We start from the raw sequence: 20,694 nt of genomic DNA, 5'->3' as shown, positions 1-20,694 counted from the left end.
TCCAGCTTTTACAAAACTGGAAATCATTGTAAAACTACTAATCAAAATTTGTAGCAAGATAATAAATCCAGGTTTGAATTGATGTCCTTAACTCCCAGTATTGGTACTGCTGATTTGATGGCAGGATTTGTAGTATCTCTGTTTATATCTGAACTCTGTGGTTAGGTTATAATATATCACAGAAGAAATAGAAAAAGGAGAACTTTCAAAAGTGCTAGTCTTAAAATTTGGAAATTAAGTCCTTTCTACCTTCTCAGGAGAGTTAAAACTAGTAGAGAAAAACAAGCCTTTTTTAAAGCAGTTGTTTGATGTTGATGTATCTATTCACAACCTTTAGGTGACTGCAAAAACTATGGCTCAGCATGAAGAACTGATGAAGAAAACAGAGACAATGAATGTCGTTATGGAGACCAACAAGATGCTGAGAGAGGAGAAGGAGAGGCTGGAGCAGGAACTGCAGCAAATGCAAGCAAAGGTCTGTGTGCTGAGAGCAGGCGCTCGCTGTCCTGAGGGGGTTGGAAATGACTGTTGACAAGGAGGTGTTGGCTCTACTTGCAGGTGCGCAAGCTGGAGCTGGACATCCTGCCCCTGCAGGAAGCGAATGCTGAGCTCAGTGAGAAAAGCGGCATGTTGCAAGCAGAGAAGAAGTTGCTAGAAGAGGATGTCAAACGGTGGAAAGCGCGTAACCAGGTAAGTGGAGTCAGCACCTGCCCCGAAACACGAAAACATGGGTCTGAAGTGCTGAGCTACAACAACCAAATAATCCAGGAGCTACTTTCAAAACATGTCTTTGGTTACATTCTGTACATTTTTTAAATCAGGTGTTTATTTCCCACAGTCTGTTAGTTTAGTTGTAGCTTTGTGTCTTTCTAAAATATTTTAGACGTGATAGTTTATTGAAGCACTGTAGGAAGATTTGTCCACTAGAGCCACTTTGGGGAAATGAAACCATCCAGCCTGGTGTGGTTAGAAACTGGCTCTGATTCAGCAAGAGGGTGGAAATCTGCTTTGCTCGTAGAATTATGTGGTTTAGGAGAGTTCTTTACCGCTCCAAGGTGTGACTTTCCTCATTTATAAAATAGTAGCTCTCAATATGACAAAAAACTCAGTACCTATGAAACCATTCACAGCAGCTGGCACCTAGAAACAGCTGTTGAACGGTAGTAGGCACTGCTATCTGCCTAGCATTGTAGAATTGTAAAGTTATTTCTTATTATGCCAACAGTTTGAAAAGTCAGGAGGGAGGATAATCTGTATAGTTTTCCTCTTACAGCCACTTGAGTGAAATCTGACACTTCTAATGTTAATATTAAAGGCTTTCTGAGTGTATCTATTTAACTTGGCTTTATTGAGCTAACCTGAAATGTTCATTCATAAGTATGAAAAGATAATCATCAATTATGACAAGATAGTTTTGCTACACCTCTTAGGTTTAAAAACAGTTTTGACTCAGTGTCTCAGAAGTTGGTGTTTGCTCATTTTATATGCACAGTTCCTGATGCAAATAAGCCATGTTCTGGCACAGCATGTATATTTCATAAAACCTAAAAAAGCAAATGTGCTTTTCTGCCATCTAGCATCTGGTAAATCAGCAGAAAGATCCAGATACAGAGGAATATCGAAAGCTCCTTTCTGAGAAGGAAGTCCATACGAAGCGGATTCAGCAGTTGACTGAGGAGGTTGGCCGACTGAAGGCTGAGGTTGCCAGGTAACTGAAGCAGGCCTCCGCCAGGCTGTGCCCGTGCAGTCAGCTCGGCAGGTGCTCCAGTGCCTCCTGGCTGGAAAGGGCTTTAGGAATAGGAAATTCTCCATGTGGCCTTTCCTCTCTTGTATAATCAGGCTCGATGTGATTTAATAAAGGAATTACACGGTGTGAATCAAAAACTCAGCTTATCTTCTAAATGGTCACAATAACTTTCATTATTAGGGTTTCGTTTTGATTTTCATTTTTGATTTTTCACAACCTGTAGGCAAAAAAATGGTTTCTACATTTTTTTTTTTAAGATTTATTTTATTTTTATTACAAAGTCAGATAAACTGAGAGGAGGAGAGATAGAGAGGAAGTGGAGCTGCCGGGATTAGAACCTGCGGCCATATGGGATCAAGGCGAGGACCTTAGCCACCAGGCCACGCTGCCGAGCCCGGTTTCTACATTTTTAAACTTAAAAAAAAAAAATTGGATGCATCCCCCAAAGCCTAGTATTAATTGTATGTGTCCATTTACTGAAAAAGCTTCGCCCTACGCAATAGCTGTAGCAGAGGAGTGCCACTTTGGTGTGGAGCAGATCCGAGCGTCCGGGTGCCTCCACCTGGCTGCTGGGAAGCTTTGCTCTCGCCACGCAGGAGCTTGTAAGCGGCAGCTGCAGGCTTCCTAAAGGGGGTGTCAGTAATTTGGATTTTGTTATTGTAAGAACTTTTTTAGTTAATTTTATTTAAGCTATACAATGTAAGCATAAAATTACAGACTTTGAAACAAAGCCTTCATTTATTCATTTTCCTTTGCTCTGTTAAAGATCAAATGCGTCCTTGACTAACAACCAGAATTTAATCCAAAGTCTGAAGGAAGAATTAAATAAAGTAAAAACTGAAAAAGAAACCATCCAGAAGGATTTAGATGCCAAAATAATTGATATCCAAGAAAAGGTCAAAACTATTACTCAAGTCAAGAAGATTGGACGCAGATACAAGACTCAGTATGAAGAACTCAAAGCCCAGCAGGATAAGGTATTCCAGCGTATTCTCTTCAGTGTAGTCACCTGGTATACAGATTCCAAACTCATAGGACTACGAGGTTACCATTATTTAGTTTCATGTTATATAAAATATCCAAAAGCAGGTTATAAGCTCAGGCCAATTTTGGTAAATGCTAGGTGATTTAATTTGTCAAATTTTGCATACTATCCCTTTTCAGAATTACATTCTCATAAAATCATTTCTGGTTAAAATTGTACATCTCCAAAAAGTGGTACACTTTAATATTGGTTTTGGATGTTTTGGGGTTTTTTCAGGATTTGTTTATGTGAAAGTTGAGAGGTTGTGGGGAGAGAAGAGAGGTTTTTCTGGGGAGTGTTGGAGTGTTGGTTCATGGCCTAGAAGGCTTCAAGGGCCGGGCTGGGCCATGCTGAGTCCAGGAGCTGTGGACTACATGTGTGTCTCCCACAGGAGGGCCGGGGCGCAAACGATTGGACCATCAGGCCGTCAGTGAGGAGCTGGGGCACAGGTGGGGCAGCTAGAATGCTTCCATCCCAGCACCCCATGTGTGACGCTGGGTCATGGGCAGCAGCAGCTTGACCTGCTGTACCAAAGCACCAGTCCCCAAAAGTAGTGATTCGTGAAGCTCTAAATGAGCTGCTTATTGTCCCTACCTATCAAAAAAAAAAACCTTTAAAATTTCATGTCTTGTTTTCAAGTGGAAAACCTGCATGTTTTCCTTGCATTGCATTTGAAAGTATATAAAGAAAAGATTTCAACATTTTAACCTCTTAATGCTAACCAATTAACACTTTTTGTTTTTCTTTACATATATGTAATGTTTTTTCCAGAGAACATGTTTCCTTACATTGTTTTATACTCTGATTTTCCACTTGATTCATTATTTTTAAAATATATTTTTGTGTCACAGATTCATCTACAGTGCATCATTTTGACTAGCTATATAATGAATTGTGTAAAAGACCATAAACTTTAGGGACATTAAAGTTGTTCTATAGAAAAATCACGTTGAGGGAAGGAGTGACCATTTTACCTGTTATTCTAACATTTAACCTGTTGGAGAAGCCCAAGTCAGATACTGGCCCTGGCTCAGGCCACTCCCTTCCTGCCAGGTCAGACTCAGTGGGGATACCAGGTGACGGCTCTTTGAGTTCCTGCCACCAACATGGCAGACTTGGCTTCTGTTGCCTGCTCCCAGCTCATAGTTGGCCCAGCTCTGGCTGTGGTGGCATTCAGGGACCAGCAGGTTCAAGTTCATCCCCTTTGTCAGTGAGTCCGTCAGTGCTTTCTCTCTGTCTTTCCCTTTCCTCAGAGTAAATAGGGTGATTTTTAAATTGGAAAATTGCTTTTGTAATACCCTCAGAAGATGTGCGTACTGACTTCTGTGACTTCCCTGACTCCTGCTTGCTGTCCAGGCCGTGGAGACGTCAGCTCAGTCTTCCGGAGACCATCAGGAGCAGCAGGTCTCAGTGCAGGAGATGCAGGAGCTCAAGGAAGCCCTCAGCCACGCTGAGGCCAAGGCCAAGTCCCTGGAGAGTCAAGTAGAGACTCTGCAGAAGGTACCAGTGGGCCCTGGGCCTTCCCTCTTGCATACCGAAAGAAATCCTGTATCTGTCTTAGCTTTGGATGACTCACGTGCGTAAATATTCTTCATCTAAAAGTAGACATTTTGCTGATTTCTGTCATTTTTATACAGATATTTATTGTATTTGATTTGATTTAAAATTAGTGGTGGATTTTGGAGCTTCTGGACACAGAGTTTGTAGTAATTTGGCTGAATTACATGGTGAATGCTTTCTTTTCCCTTGAAAGACGTTGTCGGAGAAGGAGACGGAGGCGAGAAGTGTGCAGGAGCAGACGGCACAGCTGCAGTCGGAGCTAGCACGGCTGCGCCAGGACCTGCAGGAGCGGGCCACGCAGGAGGAGCAGCTGCGGCAGCAGATCACCGAGAAGGAGGAGAAGACCAGGAAGGCCATTGTGGCAGCCAAGTCCAAGATTGCACACTTGGCTGGTAATTCCTCTGTGCTTTGTGTGTTGAAGTTGATGGTAACATTTGGATTGTGTGACACAGGCTGTAAATTAACCACAGAGGAAAAAGTAGTGTAAATGACTTTGTGTGTGTAAGGTTTAAACATTAGATTTTTTAGTTAGCAGTCTTAATTTTCAAGTGATGAAGTTACCTTGGGTGTGTGTGTGTGTGTGTGTGTGTGTGTGTGTACACTTCTTTTCTAAAGTTTCCTTACTTGAGAGCCAGAGCGACACAGACAGGTCTTCAGTTAGGAGTTCACTCCCGGTGTGCAGGAGACAGCCAGGGCCAGGCTAGGAACCTGCAGTCCCATCTGGAGCTCCTGTGGCAGCGCTTGGTCCCCATCTGTTGCATGCCCAACATGCTAGTGGGAAACGGGGTGGGAATCCCAAAAGCTGGAACTGGAACCAGCCCTCGGACTGGGATTGCGGGGCTCCCGGGCAACTTGGCCTGCTGTAACCTGGCACGTGTGTACTTTTTAATGATCTCCAAGATATATCTCCCCACTTACTTCAAAAAATTGTTGAATGCGTATGTGCTATGATATTAAGTGAAAAATCTGATAACTCAGTGATGAATAATGTATTGAAATACTAAAGGCCATATAAAAGCCTGTGCCATCTGTCAATACAGTGGCGTGGCAAGCTGATCCTTACCAGCATTGCCAGCATTCCAGTCGGGCACCACTTCATGTCCTGGCTACCCTACTGCTGTCGGGAGACCTGAAAGTGCCTGGTCCTGGCTTGTGACTGGCCCAGCCCTGCAGAGTGACCCAGCGGGTAGACGGTATCTGTCATTTCTCCCCCTCTAATGTTGGCTTTCAAGTAAATTTTCTTTTTGAAATTTATTTTTATTTGAAAGAGAGATATATAAATAGGAGAGAGACAAGATCTTCCATCTGCTGGCTTACTCCCCAGATGGCTGCAATGGCCAGAGCTGAGCTGATCCAAAGCTGCAAGCCAGGACCCTCTTCTGGCTCTCTCACACGGGTGCAGGGTCCCAAGGCTTTGGACCATCCTCTGCTGCTTTCCCAGGCCACAGGCAAAGAGCTGGATGGGAAATGGAGCAGCCAGCACACAAGCTGTCCCCACAGGGTGCAGGATTGGCCTATTGAGCACGACTCCAGGTCTAAAATAAATATACTCTTAAAAAAGTTTCTGCTAATTAGGGTTCTTCAGCTTTTTGGGATTTTTATTAAGAGAAGTCACATCTTTCTGTTGGAGGAAGTGTATTTTATTTTGTATTAGAGTAATCAACATGGGTGGGTGTGTTTAGAACTTTGTTCATCTAGATATTGATGTGCGAGCAAATATAGATGGTGAAGTGGGGTTGTAGAGCTGTGTGCCAAGTAAGCATGCATTTCTAGTGTTTGGTTCTAGTGTTAACAGAATCTTGGGTTTGGTTCAGGTGTGAAAGATCAGCTAACTAAAGAAAACGAGGAACTTAAACAAAGGAATGGAGCCTTAGATCAACAGAAGGATGAACTGGATGTGCGCATGACTGCCTTGAAGTCCCAGTACGAAGGTCGGATCAGCCGGCTGGAGAGGGAGCTCCGAGAGCAGCAGGAACGGCACCTTGAGCAGAGGGATGAGCCCCAGGAGCCTGCCAGCAAGGTGGGCATGGGCAGTGGCATCTGCAGGGCACTGTTCAGTGGCTTTCGGAAACAGACACAAAGATCCATGTTCTGTCTTCCTAGGTCCCAGAGCAGCAGAGGCAGATCACGTTGAAAACCACCCCAGCTTCTGGGGAAAGGGGGATGTAAGTGTTAGTTCTTTCTGTTTTTCTCTATGAAGCCTGAAGAAGACAGAGAAAATAGGGAGATCTGTACTGTAGCCTAGTGTAGATCCTAAGGGACCATCAGTGGCTGTGCTTGTTTTCAGCCTGTGTATAGCCTATCTGGTAGATCTTTGTGACGGAGGAAACATCTCGCATCTCTGATGTGACCCCGAGATGCCGTGCAATTAGGAAAAGCAGGATTCCAGCAATCAGATACGTTCCAGAATATCCTCTGCACAGATTTGTTAAGTTTATTTGTTTGAAAGGAAGAGAGAAAAATACATTTTCCATCAGCTGGTTTGTTCCCCAGTGCTCACACCAGCAAGAGCTTGTCTGGGCCGGTGCTAAGGTAGCAACTGCATCCGGGTTCCCTGTGCACGTGACAGGGACCGAAGAAGTGGAAGCGTGCCCTGACTTGGTCGTGGATGCATGGATCCGAACAGAGGCTGGGATTGTGTTTTACAAGAGACATTTCAGTAGTACTTTCTTGGTCAGTCATTATTGTGTTTTCTGCTCTCCAAGTGCCAGCACTTCAGACCCACCAACAGCCAATATTAAGCCGACTCCCGTTGTGTCTACTCCAAGTAAAGTAACAGCTGCAGCGATGGCTGGCAGTAAGTCAACACCCAGGGCGAGCATCCGCCCAATGGTCACACCTGCAGCGGTCACAAACCCCACAACCACCCCGACGGCCACAGTGATGCCCACCACACAGGTGGAATCGCAGGAAGGTTGGTGAAATACTATCAGATGGGGTTTTGATTTCATGAAGAAGATGATGGTTACCTCGGTGATACATGAAGCTTCCACTGAAGCTTAAGTCAGATATTGTAAAAATGAGTGCGGGTATTTTGAGGTACATGATTGCTAGCATCCTTGTTAATGTAACCACATTTGTTTTTAAACTGTGTGTAAAGGGATAATTACCTCCCTTTGGATTATTATTTATTCACTTGAAGCAGTTATGTGTGTGTGTGTGTGTGTGTGTATAGATAGAGAGAGACAGAGAGAATCTTGCATCTGCTACCTCATTCCACTGATTGTTGCAACGAACGGCATTGGGCCAGGCCAAAGCCAGGAACCAGCAGTTTTTCTAGGTCTCCCTATGGGTGGCAGGGGTCTGGGCCATCAACAGGGAAACGTGAGCGTCACAACACTAGCCCCACCCTTGAAGGTTATAGCAAAGTGTCCACTTCTAATGACTGATACTGATGACATGAAATTCATTTTGGAAAACCATACTTCATTACTGGTTCAGCCCAAATAAGGTTTTTTTCACTGAATTTGGCTTTGTTGCTTTCTTTTTCTTCTTCCCATGGCATTTTGTATTCATTGTACCCATTACAGTTACACTTGAAAGAGAAGTGAGTAGCATCCATCTGCTGGTCCACCGGGGACTGTACACAGTGCCTGGGACTGCGTCCGGGTCTCCAAGTACCCGAGACACCGCCACCTCCCCGGGAGGCTCACCGCCACCTCCCAGGGAAGCTCGGTAGGGAGCTGTGTCAGGAGCAGAGCCAGGACTGGAACCCCTGATGGAGGAGGCAGCCACAAGCAAACAGGCCTGGTGAAAGAAAGCGTCTTGCTTAACTTTGGGCTTGTGAATTTTAGTTACTTCTATTTAGTTACAAGTTGACATGGGAAAATAAATGTAGAGAGTTCCACGTGCTTACTTAGCTAACGTAGAAAACAATTTACTGCATGATACTGGGACAGCATTTGGCCCAATATGGGAAAACACCAGCATCCCATTTTGCGAATGCCTGAATTCAGTACCTGACCCTGGCTCCTGACCATTAAATTAGTGCCAAAGACCAAACCCTGGGCAAGAGTTGTGATGGCTCAGGTAATTGGGCCCCCACCACTCTTGGGAAAGAGCTGACTTGAGTTCCCAGTGCCGGCTCTGGCCTTGGGCCCACCAGCAGTATCAGACATGTGGAGCGCAGGACAGCAGGTGGAACCACACACACAGGCTCTGTTTCTTGCTCTTCCTCCCCTGCTCTGTGTCTGCCTGAGCAAATGTAAACCCAAAATGTCTTCAAAGATGTGTAATACATAACCTTTACTGTTCCTTTTTTTCTGATTAGTGGTAAGAAGTATAATCATAACTACAAAAGAAATGACTCCAGCTGTGCTGAAAGGGGGTGACTCACATTAAACATAACGCAATTGCTTTTCAGCTATGCAGTCCGAAGGGCCTGTGGAGCATGTCCCAGTGTTTGGAAGCACTAGTGGATCTGTCCGTTCTACAAGTCCTAATGTCCAGCCTTCCATCTCTCAGCCCATCCTGACTGTTCAGCAGCAGACACAGGCCACGGCTTTTGTGCAGCCCACCCAGCAGAGTCATGCTCAGATTGAGCCTGCAAATCAGGAGCTCTCCCCCAGCATAGTGGAGCTCGTTCAGAGTTCACCGGTCGAGCGGCCTTCTACCTCCACAGCAGTGTTTGGGACTGGTAAGGTGGACTTTCAGATGAAGTTAAAGCTAAGCATTTGTTGCAGTGGTGAAGATTCAAGTAGCCCTGGGGTTTTGTTTGTAAACATTGTCAGTGATCATTGCTGGTGCCCTCAAGGGGATCATCCGTAACTGGAGTTGATGGCTTGTTGGCCAAGGATTAAAACACTGGTTCAGCACGGAAGCTGCTCTTTGTTCATATAAGAAATCGAAACAAACTGTGCGATGAATAGTTACTGTGTCCTCTACTTAAGTGACCTCCTTAGCTATTTTTGAAATATTTTTTCATTTATTTTGTAAGTGATTCAAGAGTTCTGATTTACCTTCAAAGTTTCAGCCACTCCAAGTTCTTCTTTGCCAAAACGCACACGAGAGGAAGAGGAAGAGAATACCATAGAAGCCTCGGAGCAAGTCTCTGAGGACACAGTGGAGATGCCTCTTCCCAAGAAGCTGAAGAGTGTGACCCCCGTGGGAACTGAGGTGCGTGATCCCCGCCGCCGGCCTGGGCTTCCCAGCACGGCTCAGTGCGGGTAACACCGTGATCCCCGCCGCCGGCCTGGGCTTCCCAGCACGGCTCAGTGCGGGTAACACCGTGATCCCCGCCGCCGGCCTGGGCTTCCCAGCACGGCTCAGTGCGGGTAACACCGTGATCCCCGCCGCTGGCCTGGGCTCAGTGCAGATAACACTGAATCGCCTGCTGCTCTGGGCTTTCCAACATGGCTCAATGCGGGTAACACCATGATCCCCACTGCCGGCCTGGGCTTTCCAACACAGCTCAGTGCGGATAACACTGTGAGGATAAATGTCTTATCTGGAAACCCCTCACTTGCTTATTGAACTCACTGTGCTTGCAGAAATAAGTTGAATCCCATTTCAAAGCTATTTCTTCATTTAAAGCAAGTTTATAGTCCTACTCATCTTTTAAACTATTGTCTACCATCTTTTTCTAACATTATCCAGAATTATTCCTTTTTTGTTTTAAGGCTAAATTATTTTTTTAAGTGAAATATTCATACTGAGAGGATTATGATTGTGCTTGTATTTTATAAATGAAATGGACTTTGCTGATACCTAGCTGCATAAAACTATCACTTTGAGCTTTGTTTTTGTAAGGATTCTCACAGGTAACTCTTCACCCAGGGTATGGTTGTGGTGATCATTTCTGTACATTGATATTCAGGAAGAAGTTGTGGCAGAGGAAAGTACCGACGGAGAGGCAGAGCCGCCAGCCTACAACCAGGACTCTCAGGATTCCATTGGAGAGGTAAGACAGATTGTCGCTTTTAGTTAATTGAAACTGAGCATGTTTCATAGCTAATGAAAGATCTAGAAGTCTCAGTGCCATCATGCTTTGTTTGCCTCCTCTGAAGAATGGCTTTGCTCCTGGAGGGCCCCGGTTCCCACGTACAGAAGGCCCAGGGTGCTCGTTGGCCCCTGTGCCCACTTGGTTATCCTGTGCTGTTCCTAATCTATGGAAGCAGATGCGTTTGTACACTTGTTGAGCTTTTGATCTCTGCTTGCCATTCCCCCGAAAGGCAACTAAAGTCTTTGACTTCCCTAGGTTCTGTTCCTAGCTCTACCACTTGGAATAAGCTGTGTGTCCAGTTAATGCTCAGTTACGGCATTTGTGGAAAAGTGTAGCATTTTCATATTGTACAAGACCTGAAGTAGTTGGCTGCCATATATTACATGTTCAGAATATCACTGCTTTCTTTGTATTGTTTGCCCTACAAGATGAGAGAATCCATACATAAGATCGATCATTTAGAACTAATACTTAGCATGGAACTCAGCACTACACATTTGGTTTTAGGGCGCCCAGCAGTGTGGCCTAATGGCTAAAGTCCTCGCCTTGAACGCCCCGAGATCCCAGATGGGCGCCAGTTCTGGTCCCGGCAGCTCCACTTCCCATCCAACTCCCTGCTTGTGGCCTGGGAAAGCAGTCGAGAACGACCCAATGCTTTGGGACCCTGCACCTGTGTGGGAGACCTGGAAGAGGTTCCTGGTCCCTGGCTTTGGATCGGCACAGAACCCGCCGTTGCGGTCACTTGGGGAGTGGATCATAGGACGGAAGATCTTCCTCTCTGTCTCTCCTCTCTGTATGTCTGACTTTGTAATAAAAATAAATAAATCTTTAAAAAACAATTTAGTTGGAACCCGATTCAGACAAGTTCACATGACTTTTGAACTCGGGCTTTTAGTTTCCAACTGTGCTCTTTTAACTTGAGAAACAATACTTGCTTTACAAAATTTCAGGAACGTTTTATTCTAACTTCTGTAAAATTAAAATATTGTGTGAAACTCATCATAAGTAATTATGTTTACAGATAAATCTTGTTTTCTGAGATGCATTGATTTTATACCTTAATTTTGCCAGTTTTTCTTGACTAAAAACACAAAAGTGAACTCTTTTTTTGATGAGGTCACGCATGAGGACATCTGTTTTGTGGATTCTTCAGAGGGTGTTGTATCTAAGGAGCAATTTGAGATAGTATGTGAATTTCTTAAATTGGCAACCTTGGCTAAATTATTTTAAAATCATGTTAAAGCATTTTCTCGAGGCTGACGTAGTTCAGACCTGAACCGTGTGGCTCCCGCCGCACCCTTCCTGCACTGCTGCTCGGGTTGCGGTTGCGCTTTTCATTTTCTGCTAATGAAGCATATGATGTTCATAAGTGTTGCTTTTTGGAAACAAGCATGTCAATTTGAGGGTTTTTTTAAATTAGAATGTGATATAGTCATCACTTCCATTATGATATACATAGTTTTTTGGAATATCTTACTTCTGAATACATGGTTATTAGCTTGTATAAAAATTTGGTTTTATTGAATATTTAGCCAAAAATAAAACATCATGTAAATTTTTATAGTACTGCATATCTATGGAAAAATTCAAATCATAGTTTGTAAAATTAGTGGAACTAGAGATCTTTATCATACATGAAGAAAGGCAAAAATAAATACGTATTCTGTCTTGGAAGGAATTTCTAGAAATGCATCAGAGCCTCAGGGTACAGCTTTCTAGACGCTGAGAAAGGAACAGGAGTCAAGGAGGGTGGATGGATGCCAGCACACTGGCCAAGGTCAGATGGGTCACTGGGCCTCAGCACAGAGGGAAGGATTGCTCACCGCCATGTTTTGTGTGTCCCATACAAGGAACAGGACAGGAAACACAAGTGCTGATGCTCTGATTTGTGTTGGAAAACTCTGCTGTGCCCTATAAAAATATATAATATGAAGGATTTTTTTAATGTTTTTTAAAGATTTATTTATTTTTATTGGAAAGTCAGATATACAGAGAGGAAGATCATCTGTCCGATGGTTCACTACCCAAATGGCTGCATCAGCCACGGCTGAGCCAATCCAAAGCCAGGAGCTTCTTCCGGGTCTCCCACACAGGTGCAAGGGCCCAAGGCTTTGTGCCGTCCTCGACTTCTTTCCTAGGCCACGAGCAGGGAGCTGGATGAGAAGTGGGGCCGCTGGGATAGAGCCGGCGCCCATATGGGATCCCGGTGCGTTCAAGGTAAGGACTTTAGCCACTAGGCTCCCACGTTTGGCCCAAGTCTTAAAAATTTTAAGACATTAAAAATAAAAACAATATGTAATAAGACGAATTTAGAGAAATAGAATATGCAGAGAATTGCTTTATATCTGTCATAAGATTGTATATATGTATTTTTCTCATTATTACCCAGTAAGATTTAGAAAATATTCTTTTGTAGGAAGACAGTGAAGAAACAGAAAGGCTTGTCATCTTTACCATTTGATTTCAGTTTTTAGAACACTGCTAGGCCATTCTTAGCCTTTGCTTTGACCATCTAATTTTAAAGGGAGTCACCCAGGGAGATTACACGCCTGTGGAGGACAGTGAAGAGACCTCACAGTCTCTGCAGATGGCCCTGGGGCCCCTGCAGTCCGACCAGCAGACAACGGCTTCGTCCCAGGATGGCCAGGGCAAAGGGGATGATGTCATTGTGATTGACAGTGATGATGAAGAGGAGGAAGAGGATGAAAGTGACGGGGAGCATGAGGTAAATAAACGTGGTTTGAAATGAAAGTGTGCAAATCCTTGCACTTCTGCGTTGAATCCTAAATCCTGATTCAGTACGCCGTATTTCTTGCCTTACAGCCTGAGTGGCTCGGGAGTACCACAGTCTCCTTTTGAGATGGCTGGGAATTTGTCAGCACTGTGGAGACTTTTAAAAAATGGATTTTTCTTTACCTCTTAGAGGTCTGTAGTCCATTTCTGAAATACTTTATAGCATACATAATTGAATGAAATACATTTTAGATGAAATTTTGTGCTTTATTTTGAAATGTAACCTTAAATTGACAGCTTGAGACTTTAATAAAGAAACTTTTAAAAAATTGCTGGTGATGTATAATAAGTTCATTGTTCTCTCCCAGCTCACCTGTTTTAAGGTGAGATAAAATGAACTCCTTGGGATCCTGGATGATCTCGCGTTCCCAAGTGGTGGTGTTGGGCTGTCTGGTGGGCAGCCCAGAGACGATGCTTGCCCCTGGTTGCTCACACGCAGCGCTCTGGACAAACCTGTGTCCTGGCCCAGGTGACGACGTACAGACACGCGGGCCACATGCAGTATCTTCATTTACCCTTGCGGATTTCTCTACCAGGATTATGAAGAAGACGAAGAAGATGATGATGAAGACGAGGATGACACGGGGATGGGAGACGAGGGTGAAGACAGTAACGAGGGCACTGGCAGTGCAGATGGTAACGACGGCTATGAAGCCGACGAGGCCGAGGTAACGACCACAGCTCTCCCAGGATGCGGGGACTCGTCACGGTTCCAGAGCTTGTGCGGCTTTGAAGCTTGGCTTCATGGTTTACTTTGGTTACTATTGGGTATTTCTTCACCAGTACTTCCACGAATGATTGAAGCTGAAGTCATGTTTTATTCTTAGGGTGGTGAGGGGACCGATCCAGGCACGGAAACAGAAGAAAGTATGGGTGGAGGAGAGAGTAACCAGAGAGCTGCCGATTCGCAAAATGGCGGTGAGACTTGTTCTTCTTTAGAGCATCTTGGGTGGGTGTTGAGGAGGGTGGTCCCAAGGACGCCTTTCGGTTTCCCACAGCCGGAAGTACTTGTGTCTGAGTCCTGGTTCTGCTTCAGATTGGAGCTGCACTGGAGGTGGCGGTGAGGACTCCAGGGCTAGGCTCTGGGGCTGGGCTCCGGGCTCCTCACTCTGTCAGAGCGCAGACTCGGCTGGACTCCAGGGCTGGGTTCTAGTCTGGGCTTCAGGGCTGGACTCCAAGGCTGGCCTCTGGGCTGGGCTCCAGGCTGGGCTAGGGGCTCCGGGCTGGGCTTCGGTCTGGGCTCCGGGCTCTGTCCTAGCACAGACTCGGCTGGGCAGGCAGTAGGAAGGGAACCAGCAATTAGATGGGATCTGTCTCTCTGTGTCTCTCTTTACTTCTCAATAAATAAACATTTTAGAAATTTTAAAACATTCAGTAAATTGACAAAGCACTGACTCTTGTCTCATTTTGTCACCATTATGCCCTCAAGGAAATCTATATTTGTGGCTCTTAGGTACTATCATTTGAAATTATGAATTTTTAAAGGTTTATTCATTTTCATTGGAAAAGGAGGTATCGAGAGAGAAATACTGGTTCATTCCTTCAGTGGCCACAGCAGCCAGAACTGAGCTGATCAGGAAGCAAGTAGGAGCCTCCTGCAGGTTTCCTGCATGGGTGCAGGGGCCCAAGGACTTGGGCCATCCTCCACTGCTTTCCAGGCCACAGTCAGGGAGCTGGACTAAAAATGGAGTAGCCAGGACATGAACCAGTACCCATGTGGGATACCAGCACTTACATGTGGAAGATTAGCCTGCTGAGCCACCACACCAGCCCTCAAATCTCTAAACTACTGTAAATGCCATATGACGTTGAATCTCTGACTTCTAATGGAAATAACGGCTCACAGCCACAAGAGATCAGTCTGAGCAAGCTGCATTCCCAGACTCGTGGATGCTGCAGCTGTCCAGTGTTGCCTAGTTTTTCCAGTGGGAGAAGAACAACTTGGTAAACACAGTATTGCTGTTATTAAAATCTTTGAAAAAAGTTAAGTCCTAGAGGTCAACTGAACGGTGGGCATTAAATGGCTATGGAAATTAGAGAAAATTACTTTTATTGTTTTAAAATGTGTCCTATATGGTTTTTTTGTTTGTTTGTTTTTTAATGCTTAGTTATTTGAAAGATGGTGTTAGAAGGAGAGAAAGAGTGAGATCCTCCGGTTTCTGACTTTCGCTGTGGCCAAGTCAGGCCCAGGCCGTGAGCCCGGATTTCCCCTCGGGTCTTTCCTGGATGGCAGAGACCTGTGTCAGAGCTCACGCCAGTGCTCAGACGAGGGCTCCTGGAAGGCTGGCCTCTCACCTCTGTGCTCAGCACTGGACTCTAAAATGTAGTTGAAAGAGTTACAATCAGGGCAGCATGCTGGCTCATCGAGCTAATCCTCCACCTGCACTGGTGTCCTGACAGCCCCACTTCCCACCAGCTCCTGCCTGTGGCCTGGGAAAGCCGAGCAGCCCCACTTCCCGTCCAGCTCCTGCCTGTGGCCTGGGAAAGCCGAGCAGCTCCACTTCCCATGCAGCTCCCTGCTTGTGGCCTGGGAAAGCAGTCGAGGACGGCCCAAGGCCTTGGGACCCTGCACCCACGTGGGATACCTGGAAGAGGCTCCTGGCCCTACATAAGTACAGCTGTGCCCATTGCGGCCGAAGCTCTGCGGAGGAAGAACCATGGACTTGGGTGGAGGACTTTTCCCTCTGTTTCTCCTTTCTGTAAATCTAGCTTTGAAATTTAAAAAAAAAAAAAAACCTTGAAATGAAAGAATTACCATCACCTCATGCAACAGCGTTGGTTTTGCAGGTAATGATGCTGAACCAAATTTAGCAGTGAGACTGCGTATTAAACTAACAAAACCATCGAGTTTCTTAGAAGTCCGAGTATTTGAAAGGAAAGATGTGCTGCTTTGAATGCACGTAATAAGGGCACATCCCTTTCCACTTTTAAAAAAATTTTTTTAAGATTTATTTATTTTTATTACAAAGTCAGATATGCAGAGAGGAGGAGAGACAGGAAGATCATCCATCCGATGTTTCACTCCCCAAGTGAGCCGCAACGACCAGTGCTGCGCTGATCCGATGCCGGGAACCTGGAACCTCTTCCAGGTCTCCCACGCGGGTGCAGGGTCCCAATGCATTGGGCCGTCCTCAACTGCTTTCCCAGGCCACAAGCAGGGAGCTGGATGGGAAGTGGAGCTGCCGGGACCAGAACCGGCGCCCATATGGGATCCCGGGGTTTTCAAGGCGAGGACTTTAGCTGCTAGGCCACGTTGCCGGGCCCCACTTTTAAATTTCTTAAGGGAAAAGCTAGCAAATATTAGGCCATATGATAATGAATAGTTTTCTTTTTTAAGACAAGTGAGGAGAGAAATTGATCATTGAGTATGATTCAAGCTTTATAAACATTTTGTCGACTCAGCGTTTCTGTGGAATACAAGATTGGAATGCAGAGAAGTTTCCTTTTCATCTCTAGGCGTTGTCACTGAAGTATAGACTCCTGTGAGGGCTAACGTTCTTGGCCGTTGCTCCCCGACACCAGGATGCTTGCAGGAGACTTGTTCTCCCTCTCCCCTTCCCTCCATCCTGGCTTGATGATCAGCACGTCAGCATAGTGGCTGAGTTAGTGAGTGGAGGTGGTGTGTACGGGATACCTGTGTGAACAAGCTGAAGCCCAGGTTCGGGACCCGGAGCACAATCATGGCTGCCCTGAAGCCTCGTGTTAGAGCCGAGGGGGGTCTCTTCCTGCACCCCACACTCACAGAGCACTGCAGTCTGTGCTACCCCTAATTCAGCCTTCTGTCATGCAGGACAAACTTTGGAATTTAAGGAAAACAGAATATGGTGCTTCTTCATCAAAGTGCTTGCTCGGTCTGCTCCCCCTCTGCTGGGTTGTTTACAGGAATGACCCAGTGGGCTGACCTTTATGTCGAAACCCGCATTTCCACAGTGTTGGTCACAGAGTAATGTTCCAGTTTGTGAAATCTGCAAAGCCTAAGTTGCTTTTGCTCTGTATTAACTCAAACCAGGGCCCCACACTGATCCTGGTAGGCCTGTGGCCCGCCAAGTCCAGAGCTGCTCAGTTCCCTGCTCAGCTGCTGCTGGCCGGGACAGTGGGAAGGGAGCATTGCCTATAGTTTATTGTGCGGTTACTTTGATAGTTCAGGAATGAGCTGCTCGTCTCCCATAGGTGATGGAAGCACGGGGCCGGCGGAGTCTTTGTCCCAGGAGATTTCCAGAGACCAGCAGCCGTCGTCAGCATCTGAAAGACAAGCCCCTCGAGCGCCCCAGTCCCCAAGGCGCCCACCGCACCCGCTACCCCCTCGGCTGACCATTCATGCGCCGCCACAGGAGCTTGGCCCACCAGTGCAGGTACTCAACCACAAGGACTGGACGCTGGTCGCCCTCGAAAATGAGCTTTAAGGAAAAGTCCTGGCTTTTTGTCCCTCTTCAAGATTATCCTGGCTTTTTTTTTTTTTAAGAACGAGATGAACTGTGTTTTTTTTTTTTACTTGTTGAACTAAAGCTAATTTCTGCTTTCTGCCTTAAAACATGGTGGTTACTTAGTACATGTAAGTTGAGTGTGCTGTAAGGGCGGTTTACTGAAAGTTGTATACAGATTGAGATGTTTATGTCAGAGCAAGTAAAGTTACAGTTGCTACTTCTTCAGGTAAAATACTGTTTGCAGCTCACTGCTTGCTTTGACAACTTGAGCTCTAAGAATCAACATTTTAAAAAATAAATTTCTATTTAATGAACTCATTCGCTTAATCACAGATTATTTCCACTTGTAAAGTTAATGAAGAGAGGCAGGCCTTTGGCACAGGAGTTGAGGTACGTACCCCTCGAGATGCCTGGCATTCCATGTTGGAGTTCCTGGGCCCAAGCAAATCCTGCCTCCGCTCCAGTTCCCACTGTGGCTGGTGCACAGCGTGGGAGGCGGCAGGCAGTGCTGGCCAAAGGGCTTGGGCCCATGAGGACTGCACAGAACCCCTGGCCACCGCCTCTGTTGACTCATCGCTCGGTGGTATGGCGAGTCACAGGAAAGTGTGTTTGCCCTTCTTTCAAGTAAAGGTATTTAACACAAGTTATTAACGCAGGTTTATGTAATCCGGGCACTTTAGGAAATGACCAGAACGCTGTTTGCTGAAGTACATCAGACTCACAAGTACACGTGCGCGGTTCAGGGAGGGGACAGGACACGAATCCCTTCACGTATCAGTAACAAACACATTGGCTTTTATCTAAGTGTCAGTGAATAGTTTATCTAGGTCGTGAGATGTTTTCTGTTAATGTGACAATACAAATAATTAGAAAATTGGCCACTGATTTTAGTAGCAGTTTTTCTTGAGAAGATGTCCAGATGGCCACCTGTCTGCTGAAACTTCAGTTACTTTGGTCACGAGCAGGTAAGCTGTATCGGCTGATACCCTGATTCCTTTCCTGGCACACAGAGAGTTCAGATGGCACGGCGGCAGTCTGTCGGGCGCGGGCTTCAGCTGACTCCAGGGATAGGCGGCACGGTGAGTGGAGGCGCTGCACCTGCCCAGCTGCCCTCGTGTGGGTCGCGTGCTTGCTCAACATTCCTGGCCCCTGCTCTCTTCAGCAGCAGCACTTCTTCGATGACGAAGACAGAACAGTCCCAAGTACTCCAACTCTCGTGGTGCCACATCGCACTGACGGGTTTGCGGAGGCCATCCAGTAAGTTAGCGGCACACTGTGTCATTCTGCTCCTTTGCTGTTTGCTTCTGTACCGTTTGATTGATTGCTCTATTTGTTGACTCCTCTGCCCTACTGTGGTACGCTGCTGATGTGTGAGGGCTAAGGATATCATGTTAGGGAAGTCTATTCAGAGATAGCGAGGAAGAGGAGTTTGAGTGTTCGCAACACAAAGCAGTGCTGAATGTTTTGAAGTGACGGCTACACCTGTTATCCTGACCTGATCATCGGATTGTTTGAACCACTGAAGTGTCACATTGCACATTTTAATATTTCTAGGTTTTGGTTTTTAATTTTCTGGACATATACTTAGACCAACAGGTATAAAGTCAAAATTGCAAAAGGTTAATTTTTACTTTTAAAAAATGTGAATGTCGGGCCCGGCTGCGTGGCCTAGCGGCTAAAGTCCTTGCCTTGAACGCCCCGGGATCCCATATGGGCGCCGGTTCTAATCCCGGCGGCTCCACTTCCCATCCAGCTCCCTGCTTGTGGCCTGGGAAAGCAGTTGAGGATGGCCCAATGCATTGGGACACTGCACCCGTGTGGGAGACCCGGAAGAGGTTCCAGGTTCCCGGCTTCGGATCGGTGCGCACCGGCCGTTGCGGCTCACTTGGGGAGTGAATCATCGGATGGAAGATCTTCCTCTCTGTCTCTCCTCCTCTCTGTATATCTGACTTCACAATAATAATAAAATCTTTAAAAAAAAAAAAATGAATGTCAGGGCAGCCTGGCAGCCGCTGAGCGTGTTTCCTAGAGTCTATGCCCTGGCGGCTGTGAGCTCCGCGTTTCCCAGGAGTAGCACGCCCCTCAGCATCTGCGTCTTGACTGCCTCATTCCTAAGCTGGGATTGAGCGATGCAGGAATTCCTACCTCATAAATTGAGAATTTAAAATATGGTTGTTGGTGATCATTGCCGACAGTGGGTGGTGATGTGAAGGCCACACTTGAGGGCAGCGGACTACAACCTAGGCACTTGGAAGTGGGGGTGGGGACGGAGACAGTAGGCTTTCTTAGTTCAGATGAAGAGGCAGTTCACTCCAGTAGTTGGGGAGTGTCATTCTCGGGGGGTTTGTCTAGAAAAGTCAAGAAATATGAGGCATGGTCCCAGGGGATTGAGAAATTCTGCTGTAAATCATAGCTGACTTCATTGATGGCTGATAGCACAGCACACCCCTTGTTGGCTCCTCTTCTTCCTGCATTGTTTGCGATGTTGAGATTTAAGCAGGGTGAGTGTCAGTTTTGTCTTACGTTTCTGCCCATGCAGTTCCCCCCAGGTTGCTGGTGTTCCCCGGTTCCGGTTTGGGCCACCTGAAGATATGCCACAGACCAGTTCTAGTCACTCCGATCTTGGCCAGCTCGCTTCTCAAGGAGGTGGGTGGCTTGAAGAAGTAGTTCCTGCACTCCCTGTGCTTAGCGCGAACCTGCTGCAACCGAGTTACACGACCCCTGTGCTAGGCTGTGCTTGCTACTGTCGGGCACTTTCTGAACACAGTTCTTGTCATTTCTGAGAGCGTAATTTGCACTTTGTCCCTTCCCGCTTCGGGTTTAGTGTCAGACATGCAAGCAGGAGTGTGTATTGCGCCAGAAAGTACACGTGGGTGCTACGAGCTGCTTTCACATGGGCACTACGAACTGCTTTCACGTGGGCAGAAGTGCAGCCCCTAGTTTGATATTTGTAACATTCCTATTTCAAGTTGTAAAACCAGTAGAATTATTTCCCTTGACATTCATTTTAAAGAATGTGGACTAAAACAATGCTGCTTGTAGTCAGTGTAGCTCCTTTTTTTCTGCACTGCTAAGGTCATATGAGTTGGTCGTGCACATGGGGTGTGTTTGTGTGTACACATATTTGCACATACATGCTTATGGTTTATATTGTAAAATGGAAAGATTTATCTGCCTCAATAAATGTATGTTACAGTCCTCCCCT

At 46.0% G+C, this 20,694-nt stretch overlaps 1 protein-coding gene across 2 annotated transcripts in view; it reads left to right on the top strand.

Annotated features, from left to right (window-relative positions):
• TPR (translocated promoter region, nuclear basket protein) overlaps positions 1 to 20,694 on the top strand; it is a 50,447-nt gene that overhangs the window by 24,816 nt on the left and 4,937 nt on the right. The window contains exons 28-46 of one of the 2 annotated variants that reach the window (XM_058668948.1): positions 338 to 475; positions 559 to 690; positions 1,578 to 1,708; positions 2,514 to 2,724; positions 4,128 to 4,271; positions 4,525 to 4,723; positions 6,146 to 6,351; positions 6,435 to 6,496; positions 7,037 to 7,245; positions 8,695 to 8,967; positions 9,298 to 9,446; positions 10,147 to 10,230; positions 12,797 to 12,997; positions 13,602 to 13,733; positions 13,893 to 13,983; positions 17,236 to 17,417; positions 18,500 to 18,568; positions 18,658 to 18,746; positions 20,029 to 20,135. In XM_058668948.1, the coding sequence (XP_058524931.1) occupies positions 338 to 475; positions 559 to 690; positions 1,578 to 1,708; positions 2,514 to 2,724; positions 4,128 to 4,271; positions 4,525 to 4,723; positions 6,146 to 6,351; positions 6,435 to 6,496; positions 7,037 to 7,245; positions 8,695 to 8,967; positions 9,298 to 9,446; positions 10,147 to 10,230; positions 12,797 to 12,997; positions 13,602 to 13,733; positions 13,893 to 13,983; positions 17,236 to 17,417; positions 18,500 to 18,568; positions 18,658 to 18,746; positions 20,029 to 20,135 (2,809 nt within the window). Of the gene's footprint in view, positions 1 to 337; positions 476 to 558; positions 691 to 1,577; positions 1,709 to 2,513; positions 2,725 to 4,127; positions 4,272 to 4,524; positions 4,724 to 6,145; positions 6,352 to 6,434; positions 6,497 to 7,036; positions 7,246 to 8,694; positions 8,968 to 9,297; positions 9,447 to 10,146; positions 10,231 to 12,796; positions 12,998 to 13,601; positions 13,734 to 13,892; positions 13,984 to 17,235; positions 17,418 to 18,499; positions 18,569 to 18,654; positions 18,747 to 20,028; positions 20,136 to 20,694 lie in introns of both variants that reach the window. The other variant, XM_058668947.1, reaches the window with a different exon arrangement.

Source organism: Ochotona princeps, chromosome 10 (assembly GCF_030435755.1).
Source record: "Ochotona princeps isolate mOchPri1 chromosome 10, mOchPri1.hap1, whole genome shotgun sequence".
NCBI lineage: Eukaryota > Metazoa > Chordata > Mammalia > Lagomorpha > Ochotonidae > Ochotona > Ochotona princeps.
Note: the sequence above shows the minus strand (reverse complement) of the source record. Positions and strands in the feature narration are given on the sequence as shown.